The 21876-nt window shown below is 36.8% G+C and overlaps 2 protein-coding genes across 5 annotated transcripts in view; one reads left to right on the top strand and one right to left on the bottom strand.

The window, feature by feature from the left end:
- The window catches only part of LOC112564616 (dual specificity protein phosphatase 19-like), a 7570-nt gene extending 1679 nt beyond the window's left edge, over positions 1-5891 (top strand). For 2 of the 4 annotated variants that reach the window (XM_025239563.1, XM_025239562.1), the window contains exon 3: positions 17-5891. In XM_025239563.1, coding sequence (XP_025095348.1) covers positions 17-420 — 404 coding nt within the window. In that variant the 3' untranslated portion in view covers positions 421-5891. The remainder of the gene's footprint in view (positions 1-16) is intronic. The other 2 variants (XR_003099248.1, XR_003099247.1) reach the window with 2 other exon arrangements.
- LOC112564602 (HEAT repeat-containing protein 4-like) lies at positions 5673-21876 on the bottom strand. Its single transcript, XM_025239528.1, has 17 exons — positions 21784-21876; positions 21151-21311; positions 20271-20598; positions 19380-20071; positions 18375-18508; positions 16989-17132; positions 15745-15959; positions 14960-15074; positions 13680-13879; positions 13328-13441; positions 11921-12115; positions 11573-11677; positions 10744-10927; positions 9679-9864; positions 9144-9333; positions 8655-8850; positions 5673-8053 (listed from the first exon to the last, which is right to left on the bottom strand). The coding sequence occupies exons 3-17, from the start codon at positions 20553-20555 to the stop codon at positions 7070-7072; spliced, it is 3939 nt and encodes a 1312-aa protein (XP_025095313.1). The 5' UTR covers positions 20556-20598; positions 21151-21311; positions 21784-21876; the 3' UTR covers positions 5673-7069.

Genomic DNA, 21876 nt, shown 5'->3' with positions numbered 1-21876 from the left:
TGTCTTATGTCTACAGGATCTCAGGATGTTGCACACAATCTGGAACTTTTGGAGAAGTATAAAGTGACACATATCTTGAATGTAGCATCTCATGTGAACAACATCTACCCAGACAAGTTCACGTATTTGTCTTTAGATTTGCGTGACCTTCCAGATTTTCCTATATTCTGTGCTTTCCCTAAAGCATTTGATTTCATTGATAGTGCTATTGAATCTGGTGGGTGTGTGCTGGTGCATTGCAATGCTGGCATATCACGTTCTGCAACTATTGTTCTTGCTTATTTGATAAAGAAAAAGCGTATGCCTCTTAATGATGCCTTTTCTTACCTTCGCTCTAAGCGTCCATCTTCATTTCCAAACCCTGGTTTTATGATCCAGCTGAAAACATTTGAAGAAAGTTTGGCAAAAGAGTCAGGTTGAGATGCATTTAAATTCATAAGTTTTTTTAGAAGGAAACATTTACTATTTTTTTTAAACAGTAACTGATTTTAAAATAATTCATGTTTGGGGATGATATATATATATCATCATTTGGGGATGATATATATATATCATCAGTCTCATAGAATCAAAGTTTAGGATGTAAACAGTCTGTAAATTGTATAAAATCACATTTCTCAAAAACTTTGCATAAAGATCCTTCCTCACTGCTTGGTGAACACTGCTGAAGGATTCTAAACAAGTGATATGTCACACACGAATTGATATCTTGAGAGATGCTGTGCTAGTTTCTACACAGTAAATAGCTGAAGGAATTGAGAGACATGGAAGAATATATAAATAGAAATATGTTTTTGGACTATTTTTTTTTTATATGCTGAACAAAAAATCTACAGAATAGAGATCCATCTCTCCTTATAGAGAGGTCTTCAAGAATAGAGTGAAAACATTTATTACTCACATTCAAACGGTGAGGCTCTGTGACTTCAAAGAGCTTTTGTTGTCCATTGTATTTTTACCTTCTTTGTTTCTGACTCATCAAACAACTTTTTGGTTAATAAAATTTTCCAGGTTTTCCATTTCATCTCCACAGCCTCATTAGTAAGTATTTATAAGAGATATATTCAAAGTGTAAGCATTAAACTGTAAATTCTTAACCCATACAGTTCCTGAACAGCAGGATTTAGGAGTCTGATCAAATACAAGTACATTAAAAGTCAATGTGTTTCGTGCATAGCTTTTTATAAGAATATAAATTTGAGTCAGTACTTGCCATGCTATATTCCCCATAAAGAGAATAGAAAGTCTTGGAAAAAACCATAAGCATCTTTGTGAAAAGAAGTCTCTGTGACATTTCTGGACACCATGTTTATTATATTTTCATCTCCTTATATTGAAGAGTGTAAAGAAACAATTTCTTTCTCATTTTTATAATATTAATGGACTCATTGCTAACTGCTAATGCTGACCAGGTTGTTGTAATCCTTACAGAATGCAGAGACTGGCTAAGTATAATTAAGTGAAGAGTTTTATAAATCAGTTATTACAGTATTATTTCTTCTCTCTGAGAATTTTATTTGATAGACTGGCCATTAAATTTAGTGTTGAGATTCACCATAATTGTAACTTTTTCTGTTTGTTTTTGTTCAGTATCTAAAATTTATCATTTTAGGTGATGAAGTGACAATGCTGATATATGATAACAGAATTGCTGGAGGTACACTTGTGCATCTGTAGACAATTGAGATTAAAGAGTAAGTGATTGTTACAGTAAATGCAGAAGTCATCCAATTTTGGGTTGGAAACCTGTGAAATAACGTTTTCATTTTTTTGTTTATTTTGTCCTCTTAGTCTTACTCTTTCTGTTTGTTTGGGTTTCTTTTAAGAATTTAAGCAACATGTTTGTTGTCTTTACATCAAAAATTCATCTGGACAGTATATACTGAACTTTACATATAACCACCTGGACCTGTTTAATGTCCATAGGATATTTTAGTGTACTTTTAATACACTACTTTTCAACCTGACCCCATGCCTTGGCATCTACTATTTAACACTTTAACTCCAGGCATGACTTAAAGTGGACAACACATACAGTTGCCACCCTTTATATCTGACATGGCTTCCATTACACAGTAAAATAGAATTTCATATGAAACTTATAAGGTAGGTTGTTGTGCATCTTTCTTCAACTTAAATTTCATTTGTGGTTATGCTGTGTATAAAATCTCACCTCTCTGACACTTATGATATTATTGTGGGAAATGTTAGCTTTTTGGTTTTTTTTTCATTCTCGAGTCTTTTACTGGTTTCCCTCAAATGACCTCATCTCAGCTTTGAGGCATATTCCTAGCCTTTCACTGACAGAAGATGCTGTGTCTTTTACTGTACTCAGCATTCATTTCTAAAACTCCTCCATTTTTCTATCCTGTCTCCATCTCCATAACCTATCCCACAAGTAACATTCTTGATATACATCCCTCTTCACCTCTCTAGTTGTAGTGCCATTATCATTTGGTTATCCTAAATAATATAGACTCTGAGGTCTTTCTGCAAACATTCTATTGACTGCTTTCCAATTTTGCATACAGATGGGATAGATGTTATTATTAGTACAGAGTTTTACCAAGACAGATTACATTTTTATTTTGCTGAAAGACATAAGACTGGATGATGATGGAACGGTTTTGCGGTTATAGAAACACAGTCCATGTTTTATGGCAGGAACTGATTTTATGAATGTCAAAGGATATATGGTGAATGTTAAAACATATTATAGTCGGGCATACCTTCATGATTCATTTATAAAATGCCCCAGATAAGCTCACACTCGAGTACAAAACCTTCAGTATGGATTTTGTCTTCTGATTGTTTAGAAAATGTTTGATTATGGAAGTGAGTTTGTTTGAGTATTTCTGTACTAGTGTCATAATTTTGTATTTGTGTGCAAATAGCTTTGATATCTTGTGGACCAGTCTTCACCGTACTGACTTTCCAAGAGTACAAAATCCTGTTATGCCCTCTGTTAATTTGCATATAATGCATTTTTTATGTAAAAAAATTTAAGTCCTCATATTGCAAGAGGATTGACTGGAATCCTTAGGAGAAGAGGAGATTTGGGAGATCGAAACAGACTTGGAAAAGAACAGTAGAGAGCGAGGCAAAGAACGTCAGAACCGCATGGGCCCAACTGAGGCAGGCTGCCCAAAACTGGGTCCGCTGGCGAGGTGTTGTTGCAGCCCTATCCTAGTAACAAGGAATAAACTAAACTGCAAGAGGATGGGCAGATACAAATTTGAGTCTATATTTAATCACTAATGGCAGTTATTTCTTGATACCATTTTTGTTTCTGTAATCATTATAGGTCAAGTCTTGTTTGAGACTGACTGAGCAATTGACAATCTATTTTTGACAGCTGTGCAGATTGATGAGATAAATAGTGTTATCTTTAATATATCAGTAAATCTATGTCAGCATTAAGAATATATCAGCCCCATATCAACTGTACATTGTTTTCTTTCTAGTTTCTCTTGTTTTTATGTTTATTGTTTATTTACTTGATAACTGTGTTATATGTCTTGCTAGACATGCCATACCAATTCATTTCTCATCACTACATTTCTCATTATGTATATATTTGTTCTTCCTGTAGCAGAAAAGAAGTGGGAGAAGAGAGCAAAAGAATCAGGATGAGCATGGATGTCAAGAAAATGTTTATATCTAAAGTGTAATCATTTACATTTGATGTTTATTGACAATTTGTTTGGACAAAAAGTGTCAGTTGATTTTGTATATAATCACTATTGACAGAACTAAATGACTGCATTTTATAGTTTAAGCAAATTAATGAGCACGATCTCTGTGACTTTGACAGTTTTTATTTTAATCATCTTTCTCACATGTTTGTCATTGAAGTGCTATTTATTTCAACTGGCAGTGCAGCTAGGAGTTTGTTCCAAAGGCAGACAGTAAACAGGTTTTGATTCAGCCTGTTTATGTAGCTTTAGATTACAGATCCCCCCCAAAAAATTTGTTGACCTTTCTGGGATTAAGTGACCTCATAAGACAAAGAGTGAAATGGGGTCAACAAATGAAAACCATAATAATCCCTTTAGTTTTAGTTAGAAATATAATTGACGCCATTGTTAATGTTGTCATATTTTTTTCTAAAATGTCACTTCTGGTGATCATCATAACCCTGAAAAAAAAAGCAACACTGCCCAAATACTTTTTGTGACATTTTTACTGTTTGTTTCATTAAGTATTTTTATTTCAAGGGCTTTCATGTATTTATGTTACACTATGTGCATGTGTTTGGGAAAGGGGTGACAGAAAATATTGTATTTTGTTATCATTTGTCTTCTGAGTTGCATGTCTTTGGAGTTAGAGTTTATTTTAGATTTTAACAGGGATTTTCAGTTTCTTTTTGTTTGTTTGTTGATACAGCAGACATCATATTCTAAACAACATATTCTAAAACAAATAATGGAGAAAAAGGAAATATTTTATTCTCTTACGAAAACTTAAGTTTCTGAATAGTTTGTGAAAAAAATAAATGCTTAAAAATTTTGTATTATCCAAGCATATTGTTTGCAGAAAGCATCATCTTTTTTTCTTTTGTCTCATGCTACTTTCGCTGACATCATCAATTGTTTATAGAAGAACAGTGTACCTGAAATCATTTTTCTAAAACAAGTGATCCATGATACAGTTTAAGTCTACACTTTTTTAATCTGTGATTGTTTGAACTTTATTAAGTATAAGGATCTCATGTCAATTTTATCATAATTTTAAGATATGACAGAAGTGAGAAGGATGCTAGAAATAAACCGGTACATTCAATTTTTCATATCATCACAAGAACTCTACAGAACTGCATTTTATGTATCCCAAATTAAAAGTTAGTGTTTGTTTTTATTTTGATTAAATTTTGTTTTCAGTTTGTCATTAATGATGCCTCTTGCATCTTTAATCTTGTGATGATATTTATATTTTAAAATAAAACTAAGCATAGTTTGTGTATTCTTTACTGCAATGTGCAATGTGTAAAATGAGATTGAGCTTTAATCTATTGATGGTAGCAGTCAAAGTTAAAATGGTCAGACCAGTGGTGTAAAATAACTGACCTATTACCTCATTTTTATTTTTATTATTAATTCCTGTTTTGCACAAATTGTAGACATTTCTGTGCACTTACACAGTAGTTTATTAAGTAAATACAGAAAAAGATCGTAGTCTAATGGGTGTGGGGTTTGTTTTTGGGTTTTTTGTTTGTTTGGTTTTTTTTTTGGGGGGGGGGTCTTTGCTCTTCTGAAGAATTACAAGTGGTTCTCTGGAGAAGAAAACTTGTGGACCTGTCGATGAGATGGTTCTAGTTATGCTCAAATCTCTTTATTTTTTTCTTTATTAGTGCACAAAAGTGCTTCTTAATTTCACACATTAAAAGGTTTTAGACGTGCTTTTACTGTGGAGAATCAGAGACTAAATGTTCATGCAACCCCAAATACTACACAGTTAGATATTACTTTCTCTTATGTTTCATTAACACTTTGCATTTTTGAAATTAAACCAAAGCATAGACTTAGAAAATAATATTTCTTTTAGTTTTAAATGCATGAAGGGTGTGGTCTCCTATTCAATAATTCAATCTGAGATTGAAGGGGAGGGGTAGTAAGATGGAGGGATTTAAAAGTTTACAAGTGAAATCAAAATTTAACCTGAATTTTTTTTTTAAATATAAGAGCACTGCATTTGGTGTTTATTTCCTAGGTTGTTTTTTTTTAAATATAGAAGACTTGCTATTATGTACACTTTTCTCTACATTCATTGTTATGAAAAAAGGATGATTTGGTATTTTATTTTCTTTGATGGCTGTATCTTTGAACATCAAAATCCATTATGAAAACTACAAACCACAAAATGTGTTTCAATAAATGTACTGTCAGATATTATGTGGAGGACTGTATTCTGGTAATGCCCAGCACATTTCTGTGTCTGTATTTGTGTTTGTTTTGTTTTTTTGCACAAGATCTGTATAAAGATTTTATTTATAGTTTATTTCAGGAGACGATCGTAGCAGGTAATCTAATCAACTGAGAATAGTAGCAAGTATTCCATGGGATCTAAGATAATTATATGCATTCCGTGTAAGCCACACACACATTCAGTATCTAATAAGAACCATAGGTAAAGTGTTCTAATATTAGGAACAAAGGTCAATATATTAATACAAAAGTTTGTGTAAGACAACAGGGATTAATAACATATGTCTTGTAATAATTCCTTTTGCTTTTATCAAAAGTGAAACAAGGTGATGTCCCTGGTCAGTGAATCTACGTATATATGTAAAAGCTTGCTTATTAATAAAAAATGTTCTCCCTTTTGTGGAGGGAAAAAAAAGAGGAGAATTGGTGTTTATGCCAGACCAACATTAAGGCTAAACTACATCACAGTTGCATGACTGGTAAACAAGTGCCATATGCAGATAACAGTGTGCCTGAGACAAGATCTGAACTCACGACACCCAATTCTCAGTGTACTGAGGGACTTTAAACCTTTGTGCCACCAGACTGCCGTGTTAGGGAGAAAAAATGCTAAGGGCATGCTTAAGACTCAAGTGATAACGTAATTAGAGGAGTTGTCTTGAGAGTCTCAGGACAGTTTAAGGATCTCGTAAAATAAGGGTGCAGATAGGCACATTACCTTTTACAATGTAGAATCAAGCACAACACAGAAGACAATAAATTTGTATACAGATATACCTTACATGCATTAAAAAATGTAATGCATGCTTTCAATAAGTATAACTCGCTATTAACTCTGAATTTAAGTTTAATAAATGTTTTTCAGAGGTTTTTGGGTTTGTTTTTTTTATCAATACACTTATAAAACCTGTGCAAGGAGATGAGTCCAACAAAAACCTGTATCCAAAGAAAACAATATATAGAGTTGTAAGAACAATCATAAATCGAAACTTTTTTTTATCATTTTATAACGAACTCTTCTTTATGTGAAATCTTGTAGTCAGTATCACTTTATTAGATATGTTTATCAGAAGTGACAATCACATGTCATGGGGGTAGTCAAGGGAATGAGGCACTATCTGATGGAATGGTTCATACCCATACCCTCACTGAGATGACCCAGCAGCAGGACTTTTGTCTCCATGGGAATTCATGTCTGGCACAGGTAGCTCTACACCCATTGCCTCATCTTGAATAACCTCAGTTGATCTTATGTCTTCTCTACTTGCTGGGACACTTTCTATTTTGCCAATATGCAACTCACTGCTGGATGCCTGGTCAAATACCTCATCAGACTCACCATCCAATGGTTTGCCATTCAAACAATAGTCAATATCAACCAGCACATGATCATTTGCATCTGTGGAGTTGTGATCATGAGAGGGAGATGGCTTATGTGATGCAACAGCAGGTACTGTAAGAAACAGTTGACTACCAGAAGAATGTGACGTGGAAAGGCCCTTGTCAACCTTCAAAATATCCTCAATCATGCCAACATAGCGAGCACTCAGATCATCATAGGTGGACTTAACCCGTTCGTTCATTTTCTCTCGTTCCTGCAAAGATTCAGCACTCATGACAATGCGCTGACTTGACATGTGCATAAAATCACTCTGTGATTTTTGCAGTGCAGGAAGAACTAAGGATGGTGTAGGTCCAAGTCTCGATGTGGAAACCTGACTGAACCTGCTATGAGTGGTCTTGAATGCAGTTGATGCTCGGTCATCCTCAAGTTCGTCCTTTAAGAATGACAGCTCATGTGTGGATGGCTCTCGGCTGATCCCTTCAAGAGGTGTGCGAGTTCCTGATGTAATTGTCTCTTCTGTCACTGGCCGAGATTTTATTTCAGTTGATGAAGCTGAAGGAACACTGCTGCTAACATCCTCCCGACTCAAGATAGCCTCTATCTCTTTGTCAGCAGTAGGTGTATATAGTGTCCCTTCTCTACTGATAGGTTCAGATGTTATGGACTCAAGCTTAGATGGTGATTTTCCAAATTTAGATTCCTTAAACCGAAGTTCAGTAGGGGAAGCTTGAGCAATAACCTGTGGCCTCTTCCCTGAGAGGCTCTTGCATTCTATTTGTTTTTGCTGAGACAGAAAAACACCATTTAATTTTATTATAAGAAAAAAAATATGATTATGAAAATAAAATCAATAGCAACAAGAAGTCTAGCCAAAAACTTACAAATAATGGACAACCTTCATGCTGCAAATAATAAATTAATGCAACTAATAACTATCCAAAATGTGGCAATATTAAACTTTATTAGGATCATACAACAGTGTCTTCCATGCATTGCTATACCTTCTGCTGAGTTTCATAAAGACTTTCTTGAATAGTTAAGCACTCTTCATGTTTATTCTTGGTTAATATTCTACCAAATTTCTGCCTGGAAAATAACTTTTGTTCGTTGCAAAGAACAAGAATAGCTATATCCCACAAATATATGTCTTCCTTATAAAATAGTCAAATTTTTCAAACCTTCATAGATTCAGATAGTCTCTAAACATATTGTATACAGCACTAAAGCTGATGATTTCTTCATAATGAGCGTCAACACAATTCCCATTGACAAGAATGTCTCCCTTTAGTGGAGGGGAAAAAACAAGCATTGGTGTTTTATGCCAAACTAACTTTTTGTGAAATCATGTGCACAATATAGAATCAATGCTACACAATGGGTCTCACCTCTATTTCTGCTTCTGACATGTAAACCATGTTGGCCAAATTGTTTTGACGCATCTCATCAGCCTCATCTAGCACAATCTGTGAAGCAATGACGGTAGGGATGCAGAGTTTGCGGACTTCCTTTTTAATTTGAGCCACCATATTCATGTCCTCAGTAGCAGCAACGCCCATTTTTCTCAAGGCCTCCACCATCTCACTTCACACAAGACATACATTTTCTGAGAGGTAGATTATTTAAATGTACAGAGATGTAAATTTCTAAGAAGTGCTGATAGATGGAACCAAGACTACTGGCTAAGGCTTTTGTTGTCATTCTCATGACCCTGTATTTTCTTTTTAAACAATTTTTCCCTTCCCACTGAAAATTAATGGCAGCTGTGTTAGCTCTACTCTGCAAATAAAGTTTATTCCATTTTTAAAATTTGGTTAGGTGTCTGATGCTGAACAGGCAGCAAACACTATAAAATGAAATTTACTCAGGGAACTTACTCTTGGACCATCTGACTGGATTCCACTAGGAGACGTTCCTGCAGTAATGCCACAACAGTGTCATCCAACATGTTGAGGCCGACCAGTGAGTGACAAGCTTCAGCACGCACTGCATCATTATTCTCATAGCTTAAGGCCCACAGTAAGCACTCTTTCACCTGGGTAGTGACCACACCTACTTTTCCTAGAGCTGCAAAGCAGAATAATTTAGAACACCAAAACTTAATTTGGTACTGTTATTTCCAATCAGGGGACTGTACAAAAAATGCTCTACTACTCTCACATGCATCACTTTAAGAAGCTGGAAAACTTCCAGACACACCATCACAGAAAATAATGGATAAACTACATGCTACATTAGCATAACACATGTAATACAGCCATAACATGTACTGTAACCAAAGACATACATGCTGCACCCATCACATTGTAACCATAATAAGATATTTCAAAAATTTGTATCATTTAATTGGTTCTTCTATAGCTGCATAATGCATCTAAAAGTACTTTGTTTCCACATAATTCTTTTTTTTACCTTGAATTGCTAATGCTTTGACTTTCCAAATGGGATCAAAAGTAGCAAGATGAACCAGCTTTGACATCACTTGCTCATCTGTAATCTTCAAGTTTCCACTGGTAATACAGCACTCACAGCGTATGGACATATACTGATCATGAAAGCACTCCAGGAATGCTGGCAGCAACTTAGCTGTCATGATACCTGCAAAACAAAATATACTTGTAAAGCAGAAACTTAGACAAAAATTGTATGCAAATATGCATGTAGACAGATGTGCACATTTGAAATAATACACAAAGCAAAAGAAGTGGGAAAATGATAGCAGATGAAATTGTGATCAGGGGCAGCTCTAGGCTTGTGGCAGCCCTGGGAAGAGAAAGAATCATTGGCCCCTTCGCCCGCCAATGTTAATAAAACCAAGTGGTGGCCCATGATATTCTCATTACAGCAGAACGTGATAATATGACATTCAGCTTACTGTTCCGACTCTAGCAACATTAGTAAATACAGCATACTAATTAGCAAGAAACATGTTTTTCAGGCACAATGCCATTTGCTGTTATATTTTCTCTTTCTGTTTTATATTCAATATACATTGGCATGGCGGCACCTGGGATTTGGTGGCCCTGTGCAGGTGTACAGTTTGCACATACCTAAAGCTGCCACTACCTTTGAAAAACAAGACTGATAATGTTTCTTTTGACTTATAGAAATTTCAAGGACTGCGGTGATGGTAAAACAATCCTTGTCATAATTTTCTAGGAGTTTAGTTTTATGTTGAATACACAACTCTCCAATATGAATGAGCAGGCAAGAGCAGATGAAAATAATTTGCTGGCAATGTTAGGATTTGTGTCAGTTCAGTTGTTTCTCAATTGGTCAAGGGTACTTAAATAATGTGCACATCACTACTGTGAGTCTTCATGAAAAAGACAATGATCTTTCCCAACTGTTCCCACTGTTGGGCCAACTCTCTTCCCTTCCTATTCATTAAGTTCAGGGTTCTAACATAAATCATAAATACAATCTTGCATGATGAGCCAAGCCCCCTTTAAATCATGTAGATGCAAAAAGTCTTACCTAGCTGCCCAATGCGGCTTATTGCCTCCAGCTTGACCCGCTCACTTCCATATGCAATGCACCGCAAAATGTCATCATGGACATGCTGGCCGTGGGAGGTCTTGCCCAAACACTGGGCTGCTGCCTGTCGCACATCCTCATTCCAGTCATGCCACATCATCTCTGACAGTTTGTGAGTCACATCCTGTAATAAGCACATCCATTTTTTGCTTATCATTTTGTGTTAAGAAACTTGCCACTTGGTTGTTGATGAAGTCGTTATTCAGTTACTATTTTCAGTGTAATACATTTGAGAACTGCCTTTTTAAATGGATGACAATTTGATTATCCATCATAGTCCTAAAAAAACTATTCCCTACATTTTCCAGATTAGCTATTGATTATAAGGCAATAAAGCACTCGAAACAGCTTAAATGAATATGCTATCATCACCACCACCATCACATTTTATCTTTAATGTGGGAGGTGAAACAGCACATTCCTGGAATTGAAATAATCATTCATCAAAATCTCTTATGTTTACTACAATAAAAATAGATACATTTACTTACATCTGTTACATACAAATGACAGGTGACAATGTTTCACAGGTGGTGCATACATAAGGGAAGAACCACAAGAACTGCTCATTCAAACTATAAAGGCTATGAAAGAGCCAAAAACATCACTGGCAATACATTGATAAAGATTAATTTGTGCTACTCCACTGATGCGAAATGACCAAACTTTACATATGACTATAGTCATGCCATAGGTCCAGTGTGTTAAAAGTGTTTGAATAAAGTTTCTACATTTAATATACTAAAGAAAGATTTTTTCCCCCACTCACCTTGTTGATGTTACCATACAAGACAGGAAACATTTTACAGGCAATGACACGATGTCGCCAACTGCTGCTGTTTAACTGTTCAGCAACCATACTGTGTACAAGGGTCTAAGGAAGACATTTAAAACCTATTAATACTCTGTGAAGAATATACTATTCTATGCCCTCATAAAATGATTTTTGTACTTTTATATACTGATATGAGAAGGAAGATAAAGATAGCAAGCCTATTCAGTTTTAGTCTTCATTTCATCAGGAATGTTGATTTTTAATTGCCTGCCTCCTTCTCACAGCTGTTTTATATTAATTTAATTTTCTTAAAATTAATTAGGAAAGAAAATCAAGACACACTGTGTTTTTGCTCATCCTGGCCAGAAGAGCAAACCCCTTTTCATGTTTTACAGGTTCTTCTGACTGAAGTATCTGTTTGATAACCTCATCCACTACTTCAGAGTCACAAATGCCATAGTGTGCAAGACACTGGGCAGCAGTCCATCGCTCCAGTGATGCTTCTGAGTGAAGAGCTTTCTGCATGACTTCCTCAGCCTACCAATCATAGTACAAAAAATAATGAGGTGCTCTTACCCACTGAGCGCACCTGAATTTTAAACATTACAAATTAATCAAATAGATAACGCTTGGTGGTCCCATTCTTTTCTAGGTATAGAAGAGGTGTTTTAAAATGACTGACGCAAGCACCTACCCTTCTAATTGCCAATCTGGTCCACAGTCAAGCATATTAACCAACAGGTTACAGAGGCTGCAATAATTTATTATCATAAAAAGGAGAAATAAAAAATTTTTCCGTGTAGTGGCAAGTGAAGAAAGTTTGGAACCTTTTACAGTGGGTTTGATATGTCCTGCCTCTCATGGAAAGGTGACAAGATGTCTGATTACAAGCATGGAAGGAAGAACGTGATTTTAGGTGAACCAAAGTAGAGGTGCCTGAGTTGGCACATGATAAATCTACGTAAGTCTGCAAGCGTTGAGTTGCCATCAGTTATAACATCAATGGTGTGGTTGTGTCACACTCTTCGCATGAATTATCTCCTGCGTATTCTTACGACGTCACGTAACTAAACGTACTGTCGTCTAATTCAAGTACGTCGAGTGATGGAACTGTTGTCTACTGCTTAGGATGCCATTGAGTTGTTGGGGAAAGACTATTGGCGGCAACAGAGACAGTAAATAAATCACTCCCGTACAGGATGGCCACCACTACCAAACTAGAAGCTATAGTCATTTTGAACTTCAGTATGTGATGAGAGCTTGTTTTGCAATTGGTCTGTGCAGAGGGAGAATAAGGAATGAATGCGTGGAGAGTCATTATTAAAACTTGACAAGGCCTCCAAGGGACAGGTTTTAGCTTTGTCTTTGTCAATGCAAAAGAATGTGCAAATGGTCCAACTGATCGAGTGTGTGGATATGTTGATGCGCATGAGTCCAGTTGTGTGTGTGACACTGCCCTACCCCAAATTCCCTCTCATAAAATCTGATCTTTAATATTTCTACAAGATATGTATTATCATCAATTCTGATACTGTTTAGAACTCCCTTCAAAATGTTGATTTCAGGTAAATAATATCTGACATGGCTAGCAGCAAAATAATGCATTGCGTACACCAATTGCTCTGAAATGTCTAAATCGACAATAGGGATCTAGCCATTGGTTTATTGCATATTCTTGTACCAGTATTAATCCATACACTAATAAAAATAATGCAACCAAATGACACTGATAGATCCTTAGCCTCTTACCTTAGGTACTGGGTGATCAAGTGCATAAAGTGTTATGGCAGCAGCCCTCTTAACTTCCTCGTTGGAATCATTAAGTAGACAACCAAGGGCAACAAAGACATGTTCAGGGACACTCTGCAAAAATCATCCTATTTATCATACAAATTACCCAGTGCACACTACAACACCAAGACAAATGTCCTACACAAAACAAGAATCTAAGACTAGATGCTCCTTTGAGAATTTCACAAAAGTAGTGAACTAAAAAGAAAGAAAAATGCATCTTACAATGGAATGGTTCCAACATTATTATAATTCTGAACATGGCTGAACAGAAGTGCAGAAAAACAAAGAAGCTACATGCAATACAAACTTTGCCAAGGCTGTCAGGATAACTGGTAGAAAGACTGCCCAGTTCTTCATATGTAGCCTTGAATTCTGCAGCCTTGCCAATCATGCTGATTGCTTTCAAACGCACATGGGGCTGAATGTCAGCCATGTCTTTGATGATGTCATCATAGGTGCAATCAGCATACTGTCCGCTGAGGTTCCACTTGGTTCTCCATTCATTCACTGTGTCCATCAAACAGGACATTACAGTAAAACAATAGCCATATACAGTTAAGAAATATGTTTTGTATAGCTTCAATAACTAGTCTGATGCTTGAATACCTGTGGCAACAGGGTGAACTCAAGGAATAGGATCTTGTCTCCACAATTATAAAGTCTCTAGACCCTACAGATGTTTTATGCCTGTAGCAGTAATTATAAAGTGGTGGCAAAAGGGCTTTAGGGTAAAGAAGCATGAATAGTGTCTGAGGGGCCTAGACACTGTTTTATAACTTCGGAAACAAGATGCTTTTCCTTGAGTTCCTAATTTTGCTCCTAGAAAATGACTTACTCTCACTTTATAACTATATACTGCCTCAGGGTGGCAGTTTTGTGTCTCTCGTCTAAGAACCTGTGACCCTATGCCCCTTGAGGAGTAACAAGGAATAAACTATTAACTTCTAACAACATAAGCCTCTTATTGAAAGGTGCTGCTATCTCTACAGTTGAAAGCCAGTATTTTGTTCCTGCTAACATCAGTGCAGAACCGGTAAGCCTGGTTAGCTCATTGCTCCGTCTGGGACATGCTCTTATGGTTCTTGGACCTTAGTCATTTGCCCCTTTCGGTGGAGACTTTGGTGTTGTCAAAGCATGACAGGGGCTAATCTAGCAAACTGACAACAATGCTGCATGCCACATTCTATAAATACTAACCAGCATTCCTGACATTATGGTAAGCATCATTTGGACTGCAAGAGACACAATCTACCTGCACAGTGTTCTTTGAAACGGTGTATTTCCTAGGCTGACCAGGATAAGCATCATTCAGATTCCACAGGACATGGAAATTTGTTTATTTTAAAGCTAACCCTTCCCCCCCACACTGTTCTATGTACCAGGGTTATTTTTCTAGAGAGGGTCAACCATATGTTTTACTTGGTGATATGTCGCCTTGACAAAGCTGAGAACTTGGAAAGAGAAAAATATGCTTTTATTTTATGTTGCTGGACAGACTTAACTGAACTGGTGTAAGAGTTTAATTTTTTTATTGCTTTAAAATGTCAGAGGGTATATACGTTGCACAGTACCAAGTATATTACTTACAGATCTGAATCAATGAATGATTCTGTGTCACTTGGCGCTTGGTGGCAGGGTCTACAGACATCATGTAATTTGAATCTGCTCCTGGTGGTAGAACCTTTTGTGCTTCAAACATATCCTGCGGATCAGAAGTTAAAAGTGAGTGCTCAGTTTTGTCAGATTTCAAACCAAATGTTTGAGGAAATTTTTCAAGATATTCTGGCCTTACATAATTACTAATGAAGAAATTCTTAAAATTCTTACAAGAGCCAGCTGCACAAATATGATAACCATAATCCAAAAAAGAAGATGGAAATAGCTAAGGCATGTGTGCAGAATGAAACCAGAGGCACAACCCAAAATAGCCCTTCACTGGACAGCTGATTGCAAGAGGAAGCGTGGTTGGCCAAGAGAAACAGGCAAAGGTCAGCAGTGCAAAAACTGAAGGACCAGAAACTGTCCTGGAACAGCATGGCTAAACTTGCTGCTGATAGACAAAATGAGGTCTTTAGTGGATGCCTTAAGTGCCGTCTTAGGTACGAAAAGAAGTAATTAAGTTTGGTCAGAAAGGTCAATAATTTACATGAGTTTTAAGCATAGCCCCAATAAGTATTCATTAAAAACTATAAAATTTTCTGCAAACCATTACTGGAGTTTCCAAATATATTGATAAACTAGTATGAGATGTAATGGAACATTGTTCAGTTATGCTGGCCAGGGACATAGCCACAAATATACCGTAACTTCTACTATGTAATTCTGCTTTTTTTTTTTGGCAAACCCATCTCTAATGGGCACATAAATCTTACATCAAAAGGCTTTGGAAGACCCATCCAGCGTCGTCTTCCTATTTCATACTTTGTCTGATGATCCTTTTCAAGTTTTCTGGTTGTGTTATTTGATTCAGGACACCAATGACTGGGGTCTTCTGGATATTCTTTCTGTAAGACCTTTTTGTAAAGGTTAGTACTGGCCATAAGAATGGTGCTGTCATCACTTCCTCTCTGGTGAATCTGCTCCACTCCTGTTTGCACAAGGTTAACTTTTACATGCTTTACACACACACATATATATACACACACACACTGTCCATGGCAGTGCAAAATAGCACACTTCTAAAAGACCTCAAATTTCTATTACTGTGGTGACAAAGCTGTTCTGACAGGCACAGAAATATAACAGAAATCTTCCAGTTTTGGATTGGAAAATCTATGTTTTTATACTGGATTCGAAAATCTATGTTTTTATACATTTTATATGCACTTTCTCTACAAGTTGCAACAAGGCTGCATACCATAACTTGATTCCTTGTTTAATGTTATTAGCTATTTTGTACATGTCCTCAATCATACAAAAAATAAATAAGTTTTTTTTCACTAGATTAATACAAGAGAAGCCATTCAAGAGTGATAACAGTCTTTAAAGTGAATAAATCTGCATATATATATACTACATGTGGTAGAGGATGGCTATGATACCAGCTGAAGTGCCGATTGGTTGGTAGCTCTGATTGGCATGTTGGTTTGTTTTGGGTCCAGCGGGGATGGATGGGGCCGTGAGAGAAGAAAGGGGCAGCACCCAGCCCTAACACCCCAGGTAGACACAGTATCACAGCCAGCACTGTCATCCTGTACGGCCAGGTACCCATGGCACAGTAACCCTACCGGGGGATATAAAAAGGGAGGACGAGAGGGTGAGGGGAGAAGAGAAAGAGAGAGCAGCTTGAGAGAAGGCTGGGACAAATCATCGCCAACCCTGTTGACTAAGCACAAATTAAGTCTGTGCACGGAGCTACATTCTTTATTAAGCTAAATTAATTCTTCAGGCGGCCAGCAAGCGGTCACCGTAATGAAGAGGTTCCAACAACATATGGCTACGCATTCGAGTGTTAATTACAGAGTGTGAGTCATGTAGTAGGTCACCCTGTTACACTACACAATCCACCGAAACAATCCAAAAGACAAAGCTTGTTCATGCCATTTTTTCTTCACGTTACTTATTCTGAAAACAAAATGCACAGAAATATAGTTTAATATTCATTGAAAGAGCTTACCTGTAAGGAGTTCTCGTTCATATTCATTGCTGGTCTTGAACAGCTTGTCTCCAACCTTTGAGGGAAAAAAGTCATGCAGTGTAGGTGGTGCTGGCTGCTTGATTTCAGGCAGTTTGATCTTGTGAGCTGTGGCATTGACTGCACCTAAAGGTACATCATGCATGTCAAATGTTACATCAATCTTCAAAACATTAATAAGTATTTATTTTTTAAGTTCTGTCCACACCCTTTCTTCTTCGCATCCCATACCAGTCATAGAGGGAAACACGATAGGACACAGTTTGGGTGAACTGACGTCAATGGCCAGTGAGGCACCTGCAAGAGAAGGTCCTGTGGACAGTCTTCGTGTCAGCTACCCAGCTTTTCTTCTGATTGATTTGGCATTGACCACATTGATCAATTTGATACTGGAAAAGGTGTCTTGAAGGATAGTCTTCGACAAGGTGTCATGCTGGTCACATGACCAAAGAAGACCCCGTTCATATAGATCTCTGCTTTGTCGTTATCATTTATCATAACTTTGCTCATTTAAGTGCTTGTTTCCATTCCAAATGCATTTAAACTGTCAGTCAGTCTGTTGGTGAGGTCTTGCAGCTTATTGTTAGTGCCTGCTAACAAATCTATGTTATCTACTGTCTTTCTTCTCATGGGGTATTTTTGGGGGGATGGGTCATATATGCTAGAGGAACAAAAATATGTAAGTGCTGGTCTCTATCCACAATATTAATATGCACATGCAGTTATGTAGGACTCTTTGCTTTTCCAAGACATGTCCTAGTCATATCCTCTGTCGGACAGACATAAACTCTTTACGGTTTATTTGGAAAAAAAAATACCAAGCTGGCGAGAAACAAATTATGAACTGTAAGTTAAAAGGTAAATGAAATATGCAGTAAACTGAGTACAATACTGAGACACAACACGACAAAAACTGATGTCAGTCTCTATAAATAAGAGAACAAGTTTTTTTTTAATGTTTTTCCCTCTGTATATATGAGAGAGGAAAAAATAGGATACATAAAATCTTCTCTATATATTTTGATGTCTAGTTGAGAAACATATAGATCTACTTTAGACAAGAAAATGCGATAGTTGAAACTTACGCACTTATAAGTACCTTTTATTTGATAAGAAGCTGGTTTCACTTTTTTAAAGTCATCTCTCTTATCATGCTTAAAGCTCAAGAAAGTCCCCCATTTTGTAGTTTGTATGACATTATTAGCCTCACTATTGCTTTAAAAATAACCAAGTGAAATTTACATCTTACAAACACTTAGTGCTAATATGTATATCATATGACACAAAATTGTGAAACTTCTTTGAAGTAAAGCAGAAAAATACTACGATAACAAAAACAGCATGCTTCATGAAACCAAATCTACATACCTTCCTCTTTTTCAATAGATTTTCGTTTTCGTCGTATTCCTGCTGGCTGACGATAGAAAGGTGCTTTGTTATCATCTGAGTATGGGTCTAAAGCTGAATGTGTTCCTGATATTTGGTATACTTGCTCCAAGAGCCTAGCAGAAGCAACAAGTATAATTTTCTATAATAAATATTAATTTAACAGGACACATGCAAAAAGTTGGTGTATGAAACATCTACACTTCTCAACAGCAACAATAATGATGGCTAAGCTGGATGGGATCTGGCATACCCATAACATCAGGTTTACTACAAACTACAATCTTTACAAATTCCTTGTAGTAATGATCCTGCTCTATGGATTTGACATATGGACTGTGCTTCCCAAAATAAAAAAGATAATCCAGGCATTCTGGAGCAAGTGCCTGAGGAGGCTGCTCTGGATCTCATACAGAGATACAACAACTTTGTATGAAGCATGGTTGCCGCACTTGTAGGACACCAGGAACCTCTATTTTCAGCAGTCAAGCTACGTAAATTGGTCTCCTTTGGTCATGTGACCCTGCACGACACCTTGTCAAAGACTATCCTTCGAGGCACCTTGGAGGTAGTTGACACCGTGGTGGCCAAAGGAAGAACTGGCTCATGAATGTTAAAGACTGGACTGATCATCCTGTGCAGAACCTGCTCACTGTCGCCCAGAATAGGCAAGAGTGGTGGGCCCTGTCAGCTGCCATGTCTACCCATGTTTCCCCCCCAACGACAGGTACCAGTCAAGGAATAAATGATTGACTGATGCATGTGTCAGAGTATTAAGCCTGGAAACTAATCCTGGAGGCTTACTTCATGAACTTACTTATTAACATAATTAATTGGTAGTTACAAATGTTAAATAAAAACGTTTCTGAAGCAGTAATGCTTTAAACTTTTGGACTTTATATGTACATAAACCCTAACCTTATATATATCTTATATATACGTAAACGGACATGAATCTTATAAATGAAGAAGGTAAGATATACTTACGAAGCTTCCTTTTTTTTCCACTTTCGTTTTAACCGTTTTTCTTGGTCTTTGGACTTATTTTCATCTTCTTCAGAGTCACTTATTTCTTCCTGAATGAGATCTGTTGTCCTTGGCTTACCATACCAGTCTTCTAAAGTCTTTGCTAGTCTTTGTTGATCTTTGGAAAGTGGCATGCTCTCATGCACCATCCATGTAGCTGTGACTTCTGACAGCTGTGACAGGAGATATTGATACCAGCCATTCTTTCTCTCCTCAGATTGAGTTGTACCCTTTACGACATCTTCCGCATCACCTGCTTGCAAAGTATATAGCTCCTTCAGCTGCTTGTTGAGGTTTTCAAGGGTCTCAGGCTGCTTAAGCTTTGACTCAGATTCATTTACTTCAGTCATAAATATTACTGCATCATTCTTGTCCACTTCACATCTATCAGTCTCTTTGCAGTCTATCGGTACATCTGTCTGAGACCTGCTGATGGACCGGCTAGATGACACATTTTCAGTCGCTTTCTTGTTTGCTTCAACACGTGCCTTAACAACTTTTTCTGTAGTCTTTCTCTGTATTGGTCTCAGAAAAGGAAGCTTAGTGGCAAACGTGACACCACATGGCATGTGACGAGTGCTTGTGCCATGGGGAATGTATCCATAATTTGTCTTTGGTCGTGAGCGTATCAGGCTACTTGTGTCTAAAGCTTCCTGAAAATATAAACCTATTAATTGTCACTTCATATGTACTTTTTTTTAAACTATTTATTTATGGCAAATCACATTGAATGAGCACTATTTTCTCTCACACACTGTTCACTCATACACTTTTCTGTCGGCAGATTGGTCACTTGGTCAGTCAGTCTGTCAGTCTATTGACATAAATCTTAGCCTAAAGCTAGGGCCTCACCTCCAGGTATTTGCTGTCATATGGCAACATGTGAAAACATCTCTCCTTTACCACAGACTCATCAAATGTCATTCCATTGCTGATCTTCTTTAGATACCTCCTGTCTACAGGCCTACTATCCACTGTAACAGACTGAAATGACAACAAAGAAGCAGCAGGTTTTCCGAGATGCTTTCGCATCTCCACATCATCTAAGCCAAACAATGGCATTGTCACGCCTGCTGCACAGGGGAATAGTGATGACAGCCCTTGTTTCTGCATTTCTTTTTTTGTTACCATAGTCATATGTTTTCCTCCTGTTTAATAATACACAAACAGGAAATGGTTCCTGAAAGGAAAAAACAAATTTATTAGCTTTGTTATACTGCATAAAATTTTATATGTGGCTGATATAGTGAGTCTGATACAACTATAATGATGAGGATGTCTTTTGTTAAATTACCATCAATGTCATTGTCACATAGCAGAGCTTCAGACTTATCATCATCTAAATTTAATTTTATGTAACATCCAGTCTTTAACAAGAAAGCGATATGGGGCTGAGCAAGTCGAAGACATAATTAAGTTACGAGAATCATTCAACCAAGCGAGATTTTATGTGTATAATGAACAAGAACTGAGCTTTGAGGGCGATCATAAGTGTAATTGTACACTGCAGAGGTGCACAACGCTCCTTAACAAAGTTTGCTTTCGACCCGCAAGATTCAAACCAAGCATGCCCCATAACAGAGATGCCACCATATTGATATATTTAAGCGTTATGATCTTTTGGTCAATTCACTAAATTTGTCTCTGAAAAGATAATAAAAAAATTAATAAAGAACAAAAAATATTACTAAAATGAAAGTATGGTCAAACTTAATTATTTTTACTTTCTTACCAGTACAATAGATCTATCGGAAAGACTTCTGAAATCTGTTGTGTTCGTTATTCTGCAGACGCGGCCATATTGTCGCTTTGTTGCTATCAACTAAGCCAACGACAGAGGTTTCGGCGACAGCAGCGGAAGTAGTCATCTTGGTCACCCGTTTAGAATCCCCCCTTACAAGAAGAATCAATTAAGGCTATTGATCTAAATGTCACGAAGTAGAATGATTGAAAAAATGTGAAGAGTTCTACATTGGTTTCGAGATAAAAACAGCATTCAAGGCTGAGTGAATATAAATTCTGAGTGATGTAATTATGCGTAGCGTTCTTCGGTCCACTATACAGGTCTTTCCCGCTAAAATCTTTATTACATACGTATGACTAAATAAATCATATCAAGTTCTGGTCATTATCTTCTTATATAGAGTCACTAGTAGTTAAAACAATGGACGTGTATTGATATCCGTGTTAAAACTGAACTTGTCCTTCAAAGTGTGTTTCTTAATTGTGTCTCTCGGTGAAGCTATATCTTCCTAGAGCATAATTATTGTTTCAATATTTTTGCCTGAAAAAGTAAATATGAATAAAATCTAGATGTGACATATCCTATAAACTATGGCATAGTCTGGATAAAAATATTTAATACTCTATGCCCGAAACAAAGTGATCTGCAATAGCAGACGCCGAAAGTAAGGGTGAGCAAGATGGCGGATGCAGCCCAGTCGCGTTGTCCACAGCG

The sequence above is a fragment of the Pomacea canaliculata genome, linkage group LG5 (assembly GCF_003073045.1).
Source record: "Pomacea canaliculata isolate SZHN2017 linkage group LG5, ASM307304v1, whole genome shotgun sequence".
Classification (NCBI taxonomy): Eukaryota; Metazoa; Mollusca; class Gastropoda; order Architaenioglossa; family Ampullariidae; genus Pomacea; species Pomacea canaliculata.
Note: the sequence above shows the minus strand (reverse complement) of the source record. Positions and strands in the feature narration are given on the sequence as shown.

What these genes read in the sequence shown, in the direction of transcription:
- LOC112564602 (XM_025239528.1), bottom strand. Translation starts at nt 20,555, where the DNA reads ATGACTATGGTAACAAAAAAAGAAATGCAGAAACAAGGGCTGTCATCA. An exon ending in ATGACAGCAAATACCTGGAG is followed by an intron (nt 20,072 to 20,270) that starts GTGAGGCCCTAG and finishes TTATATTTTCAG; the next exon opens with GAAGCTTTAGACACAAGTAG. An exon ending in GTCTTCCAAAGCCTTTTGAT is followed by an intron (nt 15,075 to 15,744) that starts GTAAGATTTATG and finishes TCTGATCCGCAG; the next exon opens with GATATGTTTGAAGCACAAAA.